At 44.3% G+C, this 15,525-nt stretch overlaps 1 protein-coding gene across 1 annotated transcript in view; it reads right to left on the bottom strand.

Annotated features, from left to right (window-relative positions):
* LOC132829035 (uncharacterized) overlaps positions 1-15,525 on the bottom strand; it is a 50,816-nt gene that overhangs the window by 4,782 nt on the left and 30,509 nt on the right. The window contains exons 3-5 of the mRNA XM_060846308.1: positions 7,863-7,952; positions 5,582-5,747; positions 3,595-3,966 (exon numbers count right to left, since the gene is read on the bottom strand). Of these exons, the coding sequence (XP_060702291.1) occupies positions 3,595-3,966; positions 5,582-5,747; positions 7,863-7,952 (628 nt within the window). The remainder of the gene's footprint in view (positions 1-3,594; positions 3,967-5,581; positions 5,748-7,862; positions 7,953-15,525) is intronic.

Genomic DNA, 15,525 nt, shown 5'->3' with positions numbered 1-15,525 from the left:
GAATTTAAGGGAGATGCACGAGGGAAGTTATTCACACAGAGTGTGGGAGGAGTCTGGAATGCATCATCAGAAGAGGTGGTGGAAGCAGGCGTGTTGGTGACATGTAAGATGCATCTGGATGGTTACATGATCAGGGAGGGTAAAGAGAGATATGGACCAAATAGGGGCAGGAGATTTGTTTTTTTGTTTAGTTAGAGCATGATGATCTGCACAGGCTTGGAGGGCCGAAGGGCCTATTCTGTGCTGTACTTCTCCTTTGTGCTTTTGTCAATGTCATTCTGGTTCTCTATCGAGACACTGGCATTGCTGTTCGGAATTTCCGGCAGTTTCCATGTTTATTTCAGATTTCCAACATCTGCAATGTTTAGCTTTCGAGTTTTAATGATCAGATCATTTGTTTCTGGATAAGAATTGGGTGAGGCAATGTGGTGAAGCTATCTTCAAACAGTGTTACAGGAAAATTAGCATCATCCTGACAGGACAGAGTAACATCTCATTGCAAACTATGCCTCACTGAGAATGTAGAACTCCCTCACTTCAGCATGAGATTCTGCTCTCAAGCCTTGGGAGATCAAATCTTAAGGAAAAAAATATACAGTTAATAGGAAGTCTCTGTGCAGCACTGATGTACAGAAGGATCTTGGGCTTCAAGTCCATAGCTCCCTGAAAGTGGCCATGCAAGTAGATCGGGTGGTAAAGTAGGTATGTGGCAAGCTTGCCAATTATTGTTTGGGGAATTGAGTACAAGAGTCAGGATGTGTCTTTGTAAATGTTTGGTTAGGCCACAGAAAGTATTATGTTCAATGCAGGAAGGCTTTGTAAAGGATACAGAAAAGCTTTACCAGGATGCTGCCTGGACTAGAGGGTATGAGCTACAAGGAGAGGCTAGAAACACTCAGGTTCTTTCCTCTTGAATGGCGGAGGCTGAGGGGTGACTTGATACAAATTTACAAAATTATGAGATGCAAAGATAGAGTTGACGGTCAAAATCCTTATCCAAGGATTTTTGGAAAATTACAAGCAATATATCCATTATCTCAGCAGCTATTTCTTTTAGAATTCCAGGTTGCAAATCCTTTATTATAATTTCCCCTTTCTCAGACTGTAAGGGACCTGCATTCCTTTCGCTAACACTTTTCTCTTCACACGTTTTGCAATCGGTTTGTATGTTCTTTGTAAGCTTAGTCTTGTACTTTATTGTCCCTCGTAATCAATCCCCTTGTCCTTCGTGACTGAATTCTAAATTGCTTTCAATCCTCAGATCTGCTGCCCTGTTTGACCAATTTGTACGCCCCTTCCCGAATCTGTACTAGCCCTTATTTCCATGGTTAGCCATGACTAGGCCATCTTTCTGATTTAATTTCTGCGCCAGACAGGAACCAACAATTGTTGCAGTTCATCCATACACTCTTTAGATGTTTGTCATGGCCTATTTGTGTCATCGAGTAAAAAGTGAGGTCTGCAGATGCTGGAGATCAGACCTGAAAATGTGTTGCTGGTTAAAGCATAGCAGGTTAGGCAGCATCCAAGGAACAGGAAATTCGACGTTTCGGGCCAGAGCCCTTCATCAGGAATGAGGAGAGGGTGCCAGGCAGGCTCAGATAAAAGGTAGGGGGGAGGGACTTGGGGGAGGGGCGAGGGAGATGTGATAGGTGGAAGGAGGTCAAGGTGAGGGTGATAGGCCGGAGGAGGGGATGGGGGCGGAGAGGTCAGGAAGAGGATTGCAGGTTAGGAGGGCGGTGCTGAGTCCAAGGGAATTGACTGAGACAAGGTGGGGGGAGGGGAAATGAGGAAACTGGAGAAATCCGAGTTCATCCCTTGTGGCTGGAGGGTTCCCAGGCGGAAGATGAGGCGCTCTTCCTCCAACCTATTTGTGTCATCCCCTTAAATAAGTTTCTCCAATTGTTTGGAGATAACGAGGTTGGACTATAAAACAGGAAGGTCTTACTGCAACTCTACAGAGCATTGGTGAAACTTGACTGAACTTTTGAGGATGCGACCGAGAAAAATGGATGTTGTCTACTTGGATTTTAGTGAGTCCTTCAACAAGGATCTGCATTGTAGACTGATTGAAACAAACTTGAAACAAATTTGCTTTGCTCCCATTCCAATGTTGAACTCTCTGGAAAATGGATGTGAACCTTTCTCCTGCCATTTCACTCTGCCCAAGAATTCCTGAGACTTCCACATAAGAGACAGAACAAAACGTCTGTGAAATTCTCCTCATTTATAGAAACAATTCATTCATGGGACGTGGGTATTGCTGGCAAGGCTGGCATTTGTTGTCCATTCCTTATTTCCCATGATCAGAGAGGCTGGCCCGGTATTTCCAGAGAGCAGTTAAGAGTGAGCTGCAATACTGACAGTCTGGATTAGAGAAGGATGGAGATTTCCTTCTCTAAAAGGCTATTAGTGAACCAGATGTGTTTTTACAACAATTGATAATGGTTTCATGGTCATCTGGAATAGCTTTCAATTCCATATTAATTAATTAAATTTAAATACTTTGAGCAATTTAGCTTGGCCATTTCACCAAACCCACACAGACACAGGGAGAATGTGCAAACTCCACACAGACAGTTGCCCGAGGCTAGAATTGAACCTGGGTACCTAGTACTGTGAGGTTGCAGTGCTAACCACTGAGCTGCTGTGCCACCCATATTGGTTCTTGCCTCTCCAAATGCATGTAAATCCTATATCTCAGAATCCCTTCCAACAACTTACTACCATTGATGTCAGACTCACCAGTCTATAGTTCCCAGGCTTTTCCTTGCAATCTCTCATAAGTAAACATTAGCATCTCCAATCTTCTGGCACCTCACCCACGTTTGTAGATGATACAAATCTGTCAGCTGGGGCCCCCAGAATTTCTCCCCTAGCTTCTCACAATATCTTGAAATACATTTTATCAGGTGCTGGAGATTTATGCACTTTAAGACCAACATTTCCTCTGTTGTAAGATGGACTGTTTTCAAGACATCAGTATTTATTTCCCAAGTTCCCTGGCTTCCATGTCTTTCTCCACAGTAAAAACCAATGTGAAATATTTGTTCAGTACCTCTCCCATCTTCTGTGGGAGAGACAGCTTTGTTGCTCATTAACGAATCCTACTCTCTTTCTAGTTGCTCTTTTGCCCTTAACGTTTTTGTAGAATCTCTTTGGATTATTCTTAACCTTATCTGCTAAGATTCTCTCATATCCCCTTTTTGCCCTCCTGATTTCCCTCTTAAGTACTGCATTTCCACTCCTCAAGAGATTCACTTAATCCCAGATGTCTATATATGCCACCTTCTTAATCTTGATGAGAGCCTCAACGTTTCTAGTTATCCAGTGATTCCTGCTCCTACCAGACTCGCCCTTCATTCTAACAGGAGCATACAGTCCTGAACTCTCAATCTCACTTTTAAAAGCCCACCTACTTATCTCTTTGCCCCCTAACAGTTTACCCCAATCAACTTTGAAAGTTCCTCTCTAATACCGTCAAAATTGGCCAATTGAAGTTCCCAGTCAAAACCTCAGAGGAGGCAACTGTTCCAGACCAGATATCTAAACCAAATCCATTGAGTGTGAGAATAAGAGTTGAGCAGAACTTACAGCAGGAATGGGCTCCTGCTCCATAGAGGAGGCAGTCAGCTGGCTGAATGAAAGGTCAAGTGTCTTCACTTGCAGGAGAGGAGGCTGACCACTAGAGAAGTCTCCAGTCTCTGGTGTTGGTTTCGAGTTGGTGACTCCTCGGCGTGGAAGTGGAAGAGGAGGCAAATTCTGACCATCTCCTCTTGGGGGTAATGGAGTGCCACAGGACACTTGTTTTGATTGATTAGCAGTCCACCTGTCAGGAGCAGAGTCTGAGGGCACTGGATCAGAACCCCCAACTGAGGAACGTGAATGACGATTCGGTGAGCTCTGTGCCTCCATTGTGGGAACAAAAATACACAACTCTTCATAATGGACAGGGGACTGGCTCAGCTGCAAAAGAGGAGATTACAGTTACATGCAGGAGAACATCTGACAATCCTTGACCAACATCTGCACCCAAGAGCACAGAATCTCAACTTGCTGCCCGTGAGGGCCCCTTCTCATTGAGAAGAATCCCTGTAAGAAGGCCCAGTGAGTTCACACTATCTGCTATCACATGGTCAAACTGCAGCAAGATCCAAGTCCAAAGATGTGCAGGTTAGTTGAGTTGGCCATGCTAAATTGCCAATGGTGTTCAGGGATGTGTAGGTTAGGTGCATTAGTTAGGGGGAAATGTAAAGAAATAGGGTAGGGGGATGTGTCTGGGTGGGATACTTTTCGGAGGGTTGGTGTGGACTTGTTGGGCCAAATGGCCTGTTTCCACTCTGTAGGAATTCTATGAACAAAAGATCAGAAAAGGGTCAGTGCACCTGATGTGCACACTCATTTGCACTCACTCTTTAATTTGCAACACAGTTCTCTATAGAAACCCTACTCATGTGACCATGTTTAAACAGGAAATGGAACTCAAGAGAGTGGGCACTGAGAGACCAGAGGGGGGAGTTAGATAGGTCAGCCTGGGCAGTCAGGTAGGGGAGGGGAGACTGGGCAGGGGGAGACTGGTGTGGGAGAGAATGCAGATGAGACCAGGGGCCGGGTGGAGGAGGGGAAGCTAGACAAAGAAATCTCGTCCCACAGCAGCCATGCTCATGTTAATGGCGTGTTCAGTCAGTCTCGGCCCTACCCCTGCTCTTTATTCATTGCTGGGATTTGGGCTAATCACAGGGCCTAGCCTACATTATAAACAGGCCAGCACGGACATCAATTTGTCCAGTCTCACTCATTGATTCATTAATATTGTTCAGAATGCCATTTGTAAAACCACAGGATTGTTACAGTGCAGAGGGAGGCCATTCAGCCCATCATACGCATGCAAGCTCATTGAATGACTATTCTTTGTGCTATTCTTCCTAGAACATCTCACGCAGGCACTGGAAGACTCGACTGACTCTGCCACCAAACTTGCAGACAGTGTGTTTCAGACCCCAACCACTTGCTCTTGGATAAAGACCTATCAAACATCACTATTGCGTCTTTCACCAATTACTTTCAATCTGTGATCTCACATCCTCGATTCCTTTTTGAGTGGGAACAGTTTTTCTGGATCTTCTCTGTGCAGGATCCTCAGCATTGTGAACACCTTGTCCCAACTTCCTCTGTGTGTGTGATCCTGTCCCTGTGACTGTGACTGTGACAGTGTATGTGACCCTGTCCCTGTGACCATGTGACAGTGTGTGTGACTCTGTCTCTATTAGTGTGTATGTCTCTGGCTCTGTGAATGTGACAGTGTGTGTGAGACCCTGTCTCTGTGACAGTGTCTGTGATCCTGTCCCTGAGACCGTGTGACAGTGTGTGTGAGACTCTGTCTCTGTGATCCTGTCCCTGTGACAGTGTGTGTGACTCCGTCCCTGTGTGACACAGAGTTGCTTAGATCAGGATTCACCTGAAGTGGGCTCAGAATTATGTTACAATGCATTGTGACAAATAACAATGATAAAGTCAGGTTTGTATTATTACTAATTCAGGAAATGAATGGCCCTGGTCGTGGGGCAGGCCAAACCCCTACCTGTTCACAAGGTATGGTCAGGCATTCAGTGTAGGGGTCAATGGGAAACTGAGAGTGGTAGTTGACCAAATCCTGCAGTGAATTGTGGAATATTGGCTCTCCTGTGATGTTGTACTGTCCATCTGTCGTCACATCAATGATAAAATGGCGACATCGATCAAATGCTCTGGAATAGACACAAGCAGAAAGGGTTAAAAAAATTCCGTTCCCTCCGGCTTATTAGTGACTGAGTAAAGAACATAATCAGCAACTAAGTGAAAAATCCTCAAAGATCAGTTATTGCAAAAACCCAAGCGAGGGGTAGATTAACAACCATGTCAGGGTGAATGGCACCCAATATGAGGAATTGTTTTGCAACGTCCCAGCCTCATTTCTTACATACTCTTGATGCATTAGAACTCTGCCTCTGTCTATGGCTGTATGATAATTTTACAGCTTGAGTCTAGATTTTGCATTCTTACAGATCCAAATGCCTTCTTTAAAATAGAACTCTTCAAAAGTGCAGTGTTTTGACACTAATCCTGTGTGTACAGGGCAGAGGGTCAGAGGCTGGAAATCCATATGGGATAAAGGATTCAGTAATTGACAAGGTTTCAAAGGATCATAATGCCAGAAATTTGGAAATCTGAACTTTATGGGCTTTTAAAAAGACTTGAAAATGTGTTGCTGGTTAAAGCGCAGCAGGTCAGGCAGCATCTAAGGAACAGGAAGTTCGACGTTTCGGGCATAAGCCCTTCATCAGGAATGAGGAATGAGTACTTTTAAAAAGACTTATCAAGTCTAAATGATTGCAGCTGCAAGTTCAGTAGCTGCCAGAAAGGAAAGGGAAATCTCTTTGTCACACCCAACAAGGTGTCAGGGAAACCTCAAAGTGTTGGACTTGAAAGGAGGAAATAGACTCCAGACTGAACTATAATCTACTAGGCGCTATCTCAGACTAAGTACACAATGGAAGAAAAGACTTGTATATTGGGATCCATTCAGTCTGAACAAGAGATGTGATTTGTATTTTTTACCTTTCAAGGAATCAAACAAAAGACTAGTGTTAAAAAGTCTTTTCAATCCTGGTCTCTTTATGCTCGTGGACAAAGGAGTGCGAGGGAGCTGAAGGATTTATTTGCACTCGCTTTGGTTCAAATGATAGTGTGCTATGAAGGTCACAGTCCAAGCACCACTGACTTATCACCCCTACATTACAGGTAAAGGAATCTATCGCTCTGGATGCTAGAAGCCAGCTAGCCTCCAAGCCAATTAAGAGAAAACTGAGCAAAAAAAATTTCAATCACTCTGCAAAAGACAGGGATCACAAACACCGCTGCTCAAAGATAAAATTGACTGCTTGGCTATTAACATTGAACTGACTACTCTTCATGAACATTCCTGATGAAAGGCTCCAGCCCGAAACTTCAATTTTCCTGCTCCTCAGATGCTGCCTGACCCTGCTGTGCTTTTCCAGCAACACACTCTCAACACTAGTCTTTACAAACAACCCAGAGAGTAAACTGTATTTCCTTTGACTTTTCAGAGATCACTGAATTCCTATCTGTGTGTGCACCCATTACATTATTCTTTTTCTCACATTTCATGACCAATAAACTCACGCTCTGTTAACTGAAGGAAATCTAGTTAAATTGGCTTCTTTCAAGATATATGTTATCTTGGTCTGGGCGGCAAGTGTCCACTCTGGAGGAAACTTTTCAAATTAATGTTGTTCAACCAACTGAGGGGGCAAGCGAATGAAGAAGGGGAATCCGTTCAACACTCCTCAGCCGGGAGTTTGACAATTTGGGCTATTCTGTCTGGAGTCGTAATGATATGGGAGTCTCGCCCCGGGGTGTGCTCATGACAGTATGTACAGGCAGAGACCACAAAGCAGCAGGTTTTCCTGTTGAGTTAGAATGTAGCTTCTTAATATTTTAATGCTCTGTACCCAATCCCCCACCATTTTTTAAAAACCTGATCCAACAGAAATCTCAGTCCTGAAGTTTTTAATTGACCCGCAACCTTAATGGCATTCTGGGGATGGTTAGGGATAGGGAGTTCCAGATTCTTATGCCCATTGGATGATGCAGGGCTTCCTGGGATTGGCTCAGATCAGCCTGCTCAAGGATCAGGTTTGGTGTCCGTCGTGACATAGCTCATGGCTTACCGGGATCTTACTGCTCCACCCACCACCTACTAACCTCCACCATGTTCCCAGTCGCTGAGTTGTTGGGGGGGGGGAGGCAGCTGGAGATGTGGGTCTCAGGTCAGAGAGATGGGGGTCTCAGTTCCTTGTTACCTGTACGAGAGACTAAATCCAATCCGACTCTCACCAACACGGATGAGGAAACAGCCCTGAGGTTTATCCTTCAGCAAGTGTTCAGCTTCTCTGTCAGCGAAACGGATGGTTAATACATGGACAATACAGAGTTAACAAATAACTAACACACGGATAATATAGGGTCAATACACTGTAACACGATTGTGGCAGGGGGAGGATTGGAGTGTTGAGGGATGGGAGTGGAGGGGAGGAGATTGGTGTTGGGGAGTGGACGGGGTCTGTTCAGGAGGAGGAGGAGTGTTGAGGATGAGGAGGGGGAGTTTTGGGAGAAGGTGTGTTGGGGGGGACTTGGAGGAGGAGGTGTTGGGAGAAGGGGCGTTGGCTGTTAGAGGGGGAAGGGTAAGTGTTGGAGGAGAGTTGCGGGAGTGTTCTGGGAGGGGGAGAGAAAGGGTAGTGAGGGTGGGGGATTGCGGGGAACTTTGGGACTGTGTGTGTTTGAAGGAAGGGAGCAGGAGTCCCGAGGAAGTGGTGGGGGGAGAGTGTGAGGAACAGGAGAGGGAGTGTTGAGGGAAGGGAAGTGTTGGGGGTTGGGGAATGTTGAGTGGGAGGTGTGGGGGTGGTCAGCAGTGAGTTGGGAGGCTGAGATTGTGTTCCTTCCCTGGCACCATCCTGACTCATTGCTTCCAAATGGATCAGAGCCAGTCAGAGACAGACACCAGGGAGACAGTGTGAGGGATACCAGGGGTCCAGAAGATCTGGATTCACATCCAAACTGCCCTGGAGAAGGGACATTACTTGACTAAATATTCAAAATAACTCTCAGCTAATGACAGATTTAATTCTGATCATGGTGCACTAAGCTGTCTCACGAGTATTTCCCAGTTTGTTAATAAATGCCTGTTTTACATAATCAGCTTCCCCTCTCCATCCTCACCACCCCTCCTCTCCATGAACACACCCCGTCCTCTTCCCACACACCAATCTCCATCCCTCCCCTCCCCCAACACACCCTATTCCCTGCCCTACACTCCCACTCCCCTCCCACCCCTCAACACACATCCACCACCCTCCCAATCGTGTTACTGTGTGTTAACCCCATATGGGCTGACAAATGTGTTGCTGGAAGAAGGGCTTATGCCCGAAACGTTGATTCTCCTGCTCCTTGGATGCTGCCTGACCTGCTGCGCTTTTCCAGCAACACATTTTTCAGCTCTGATCACCAGCATCTGCAGTCCTCACTTTCTCCTAGTTGATATTAACCCTACACGGTGTGTTAATTGCTTTTATAAACTTATGTAACACCGCACGACAGAGGGTCAAAATTAGATCATTTGGCCTAACAAGTCAGCTCCACAATGTGATCATGGCAGGTGGCTGCGTGTCCCTGGGTAGGATAAAAGGCAGCACCATGCACTTGACCATTAGCCCGAGTCACTCTGCAGAGACTTCATCAAAATCATTCAAGTTCCAGCGAAAACCAAGTCTGCAGATTTAAGGAACACTGAACTGGGCCTGTTGCTCCAATGTTCAAAGTATATGTGAATGTATACACAGTGAAGATTACGCAGGGGTATATCGGAATGAGGGGTGTATCACAGTGAGGGTATATTACAGTGAGGGTATATTACAGTGAGAGTATATCACAGTGAGGAGTATATCACAGTGAGGGATATATCACGGTGAGGGTACATCATAGTAAGGGGATACCACAGTGAGGGGTATATCACAGTGAGGGGTATATCACAGTGAGGGGTACATCACAGTGAGGAGTATATCACAGTGAGAGATATATCACACTGAGGGTATATCATAGTGTGGGGTATATCACAGTGAGGAGTATATCGCAGTGAGGGGTATATCACAGTGAGAATATATCACAGTGAGGAGTCTGTCACAGTCAGGGGTATATCACAGTGAGGAGTATATCATGGTGAGGAGTATATCACGGTGAGGAGTATATAACAGTGAGGAGTATACCACCATGAGAACTATATCACAGTGAGGAGTACATCACCTTGAGGAGTATGTCACAGTGAGGAGTAGATCACCGTGAGGAGTATACCACAGTGAGAGTGTTATCACAGTGAGGAGTATATCACAGTGAGGAGTATATCACAGTGAGGGTGCTTTCACAGTGAGAGTGTTATCACAGTGAGGACATGATACAGTGAGGAGTATATCACAGTAAGGAGTATATCACCATGAGGAGTGAATAGCACAATGAGGATTATATCACAGTGAGGAGTATATCACAGTGAGGAGTATATCACAGTAAGGTGTATATGACAGTGAGGATTATATCACAGTGAGGAGTATATCACAGGGAGGAGTACGTCACAGTGAGGAGTATATCACAGTGAGGAGTATGTCACAGTGAGGTGTATATCACCGTGAGGAGAATATCATAGTGAGGAGTATATCACCGTGAGGAGTATATCACCATGAAGAGTATATCACAGTGAGGAGAATATCACATTGAGGATTATATCACAGTGAGGATTATATTACCGTGAGAAGTTTATCACCGTGATGGTGCAATCACATTGTGGAGTATATCACCGTAAGGAATATATAACAGCGAGGTGTATATTACAGTGAGGAGTATATCACCGTGAGGAGTATATCACAGTGAGGAATATATGACAGTGAAGGATGCTGACACAGGGAGGAGCATATCACAATGAGGTGTACATCATAGCGAGGAGTACATCACCGTGAGGAGTATATCACAGTAAGGAGTATATCACCATGAGGAGTTTATCACAGTGAGGATTATATCACAGTGAGGAGTATATCACAGTGAAAAGTATATCACAGTGAGGAGTATATCACAGTGAGGAGTGTATCACCGTGAGGAGTATATCGCCGTGAGGATTATATCATAGTGAGGATGCTATCACTATGAGGGTGCTCTAACACTGGGGGGTATATCACCTTGAGGAGCATATCACCGCGACGATTATATGACAGTGAGGATTATATCACCGTAAGGAGTATATCACCTTGATGGTGCAATCACCATGAGGAGTAGATAACCATGAGAAGTATATCACAGTGAGGTGTATATGACAGTGAGGAGTACATCACAGTGAGGAGTATATCACAGTGAGGATTATGTCACAATGAGGAGTATATCACAGTGAGGAGTATACCAACATGAGGGGTACATCACCGTGTGGATTATACCATCTTGAGGGTGCTATCGCAGTGATAAGTACATCACAGTGAGGATTATATCACCCTGAGGAGTATATCACAGTGAGGATTATATGACAGGGAGGAGTATATCACAGTGAGGTGTATATTACCGTGCGGAGAATATCACAGTGAGGAGTATATCACCATGAGGTATATATCACAGTGAGGAGTATATTGGTGTGTAGATTATATCACAGTGAGGAGTATATCACCATGAGGAATATATAACAGTGAGGTGTATATCACAGTGAGGAGTATTTCACCGTGAGGAGTACATCAACTTCAGGGTGCTATCACAGTGAGGAGTATATCACAGTGAGGGATACATCACCATGAGGAGAATATCACAGTGAGGATTATATCACAGTGAGGAGTATATCACAGTGAAAGGTATATCATAGTGAGGAATATATCACAGTGAGGAGTATATCACAGTGAGAAGTGTATCCCCGTGAGGAGTATATTGCCGTGAGGATTATATCATAATGGGGATGCTATCACAGTGAGGGTGCTATCACTGTGAGGGTGCTATCACAGTGAGGCGTATATCACCATGAGGAGCATATCACAGTGAGGAGTATATCACCGTGGGGGTATATCTCTGTGAGGATTATATCACAGTGAGGAGCATATCACAGTGAGGAGTATATCACAGTAAGGAGTATATAACCTTGCGGATTATATCACAGTGAGCAGTATATCACTATGAGGAGTACATCACAGTGAAGAGTACATCACCGTACGTTTTATATCACAGTGAGGAGTGTATCACCGTAAGGAGTATATCACCTTGATGGTGCAATCACTGTGAGGAGGAGATCACCGTGAGGAGTATATCAAAATGAGCAGTATACCACAATGAGGGTGCTTTCACAGTGAGAGTGCTATCACAGTGAGGAGTATGTCACAGTGAGGAGTATATCACAGTAAGGAGTATATCACCATGAGGAGAATATCACAGTGAGGATTATATCGCAGTGAGGAGTACATCTCTGTGAGGAGTTTATCACAGTGAAGTGTATATGACAGTGAGGAGTATATCACAGTGAGGAGTATGTCACAGTGAGGAGTATATCACAGTGAGGACAATGCCACAGTGAGGTGTATATCACAGTGAGGAGAATATCATAGTGAGGAGTATATCACCGTGAGGAGTATATCACAGTAAGTAGTATATCATCATGAGGAGTATATCACAGTGTGGAGTATATCACCATGAGGAGTATATCACAGTGACGAGTATATCACATGAGGAGTATATCACCGTGAGGAGTATATCACCATTATCGATTATATCACAGTGAGGAGTATAGCATCGTGTGGAGTATATCACAGTGAGGCGTATATCACCATGAGGAGTATATCACAGTGAAGATTATATCACAGTGAGGAGTATATCACCGTGAGGAGTATATCTCCATGAGGATTATATCACAGTGAACAGTGTTCACAGTGAGGAGTATATCACAGTAGGGAGTATATAACCGTGTGGAGTATATCACCGTGAGGAGTATATCTCCATGAGGATTATATCACAGTGAAGAGTGTTCACAGTGAGGAGTATATCACAGTAGGGAGTATATAACCGTGCGGAGTATATCACAGTGAGGAGTAGATCACCGTGAAGAGTATATTATAGTGAGGAGTATATCACCGTGAGGGGTATATCACAGTGAGGAGTATATCACCATGATGAGTATATCACAGAGACGAGTATATCACCATGCGGATTATATCACTGTGAGGAGTGTATCACCGTAAGTCGTATATCACCTTGATGGTGCAATCACAGTGAGGACTAGTTCACCGTGAGGAGTATATCACAGTGAGGTGTTTATCACAGTGGGGAGTGCAACACAGTGAGGAGTATGTCACAGTGAGGAGTATGTCACAGTGAGGGGTATATCACCGTGTAGGTTATATCACAGTGAGGAGTGTATTACCGTGAGAAGTTTATCACCGTGATGGTGCAATCACATTGTGGAGTATATCACCGTAAGGAATATATAACAGCGAGGTGTATATTACAGTGAGGAGTATATCACCGTGAGGAGTATATCACAGTGAGGAATATATGACAGTGAAGGATGCTGACACAGGGAGGAGCATATAACAATGAGGTGTACATCATAGCGAGGAGTACATCACCATGAGGGGTATATCACAGTAAGGAGTATATCACCATGAGGAGTTTATCACAGTGAGGATTATATCACAGTGAGGAGTATGTCACCGTGAGGAGTATATCACCGTGAGGAGTATATCACAGTGAGGGTGCTTTCACAGTGAGGGTGCTTTCACAGTGAGAGTGCTATCACAGTGAGGAGAATGTCACAGTGAGGAGTATATCACAGTAAGGAGTATATCACTCTGAGGAGTATATCACCATGAGGAGTATATCACCGTGAGGTGTATATGACAGTGAGGAGTATGTCAAAGGGAGGATTATATCAAAGTGAGGATTATATGACAGTGAGGAGTATATCACAGTGAGGAGTATACCACAGTGAGGAGTATATCACAGTGAGGGTGCTTTCACAGTGAGGGTGCTATCACAGTGAGGAGTATGTCACAGGGAGGAATAGATCACCGTGAGGTGTATATCACTGTGAGGTGTATATGACAGTGAGGAGTATATCACAGTGAGGATTATATCACAGTGTGGAGTATATCACAGTGAGGAGTATAACACCGTGAGGTGTATATGACAGTGAGGAGTATGTCACAGTGAGGAGTATTTCACCGTGAGGAGTATATCACAGTGAGGTGTATATCACATGAGGAGTATATCACAGTGAGGTGTATATCACAGTGAGGAGTATATCACAGTGAGGGTGCTTTCACAGTGAGAGTGCTATAACAGTGAGGAGAATGTCACAATGAGGAGTATATCACAGTAAGGAGTATATCACTCTGAGGAGTATATCACCATGAGGAGTATATTACCGTGAGGTGTATATGACAGTGAGGAGTATGTCACAGTGAGGATTATATCACAGTGAGGATTATATCACAGTGAGGAGTATATCACCGTGAGTAGTATGTCACAGTGAGGAGTATATCACCGCGAGAGGTATATCACCGTGATGGTGCAATCACATTGTGGAGTATATCACCGTGGGGAATATATAACAGTGAGGTATACAACAGTGAGGAGTATATCATCGTGAGGAGTATATCACCGTGAGGGGTATATCACAATGAAGAATATATGACAGTGAGGGTGTTGACACAGGGAGGAGCATATCACAATGAGGTGTACATCATACTGTGGAGTACATCACCGTGAGGAGTATATCACCGTGAGGACTATATCACAGTGAGGAGTATTTCACAGTGAGGGTGCTTTCATAGTGAGAGTGCTATCACAGTGAGGAGTATGTCACAGGGAGGAGTATATCACAGTAAGGAGTACATCACAGAGAGTAGTATATCACCGTGAGGTGTATATCACTGTGAGGTGTATATGACAGTGAGGAGTATATCACAGTGAGGATTATATCACAGTGTGGAGTATATCACAGTGAGGAGTATATCACCGTGAGGTGTATATGACAGTGAGGAGTATATCACAGTGAGGAGTATATCACAGTGAGGGTGCTATCACAGTGAGGAGTATGTCACATTGAGGAGTATATCACAGTAAGGAGTATTTCACAGTGAGGAGTATATCACCATGAGTAGTATGTCACAGTGAGGAGTATATCACCGCGAGAAGTATATCACCGTGATGGTGCAATCACATTGTGGAGTATATCACCGTGAGGAATATATAACAGTGAGGTATATATAACAGTGAGTAGTATATCATCGTAAGGAGTATATCACCGTGAGGGGTATATCACAGTGAGGAATATATGACAGTGAGTAGTATATCACAGTGAAGGCGCTATCACAGTGAGGAGTATGTCACATTGAGGAGTATAATCACAGTAAGGAGTATTTCACTGTGAGGGGTATATCACCGTGTGGTGTATATGACAGTGAGGATTATATCACAGTGAGGAATATATCACAGTGAGGAGTATATGACAGTGAGGATTATATCACAGTGAGGAGTATATCACCGTGAGGAGTATATCTCCATGAGGATTATATCACAGTGAAGAGTGTTCACAGTGAGGAGTATATCACAGTAGGGAGTATATAACCGTGCGGAGTATATCACAGTGAGGAGTAGATCACCGTGAAGAGTATATTATAGTGAGGAGTATATCACCGTGAGGGGTATATCACAGTGAGGAGTATATCACCATGAGGAGTATATCACAGAGACGAGTATATCACTGTGTGGATTATATCACTGTGAGGAGTGTATCACCGTAAGTCGTATATCACCTTGATGGTGCAATCACAGTGAGGAGTAGTTCACCGTGAGGAGTATATCAAAGTGAGGTGTTTATCACAGTGGGGAGTGCAACACAGTAAGGAGTATGTCACAGTGAGGAGTATGTCACAGTGAGGGGTATATCACCGTGTAGGT

This window comes from Hemiscyllium ocellatum, chromosome 28, assembly GCF_020745735.1.
Source record: "Hemiscyllium ocellatum isolate sHemOce1 chromosome 28, sHemOce1.pat.X.cur, whole genome shotgun sequence".
In the NCBI taxonomy this organism is placed as follows: domain Eukaryota; kingdom Metazoa; phylum Chordata; class Chondrichthyes; order Orectolobiformes; family Hemiscylliidae; genus Hemiscyllium; species Hemiscyllium ocellatum.
This window is presented reverse-complemented; position numbering and strand designations above follow the sequence as displayed.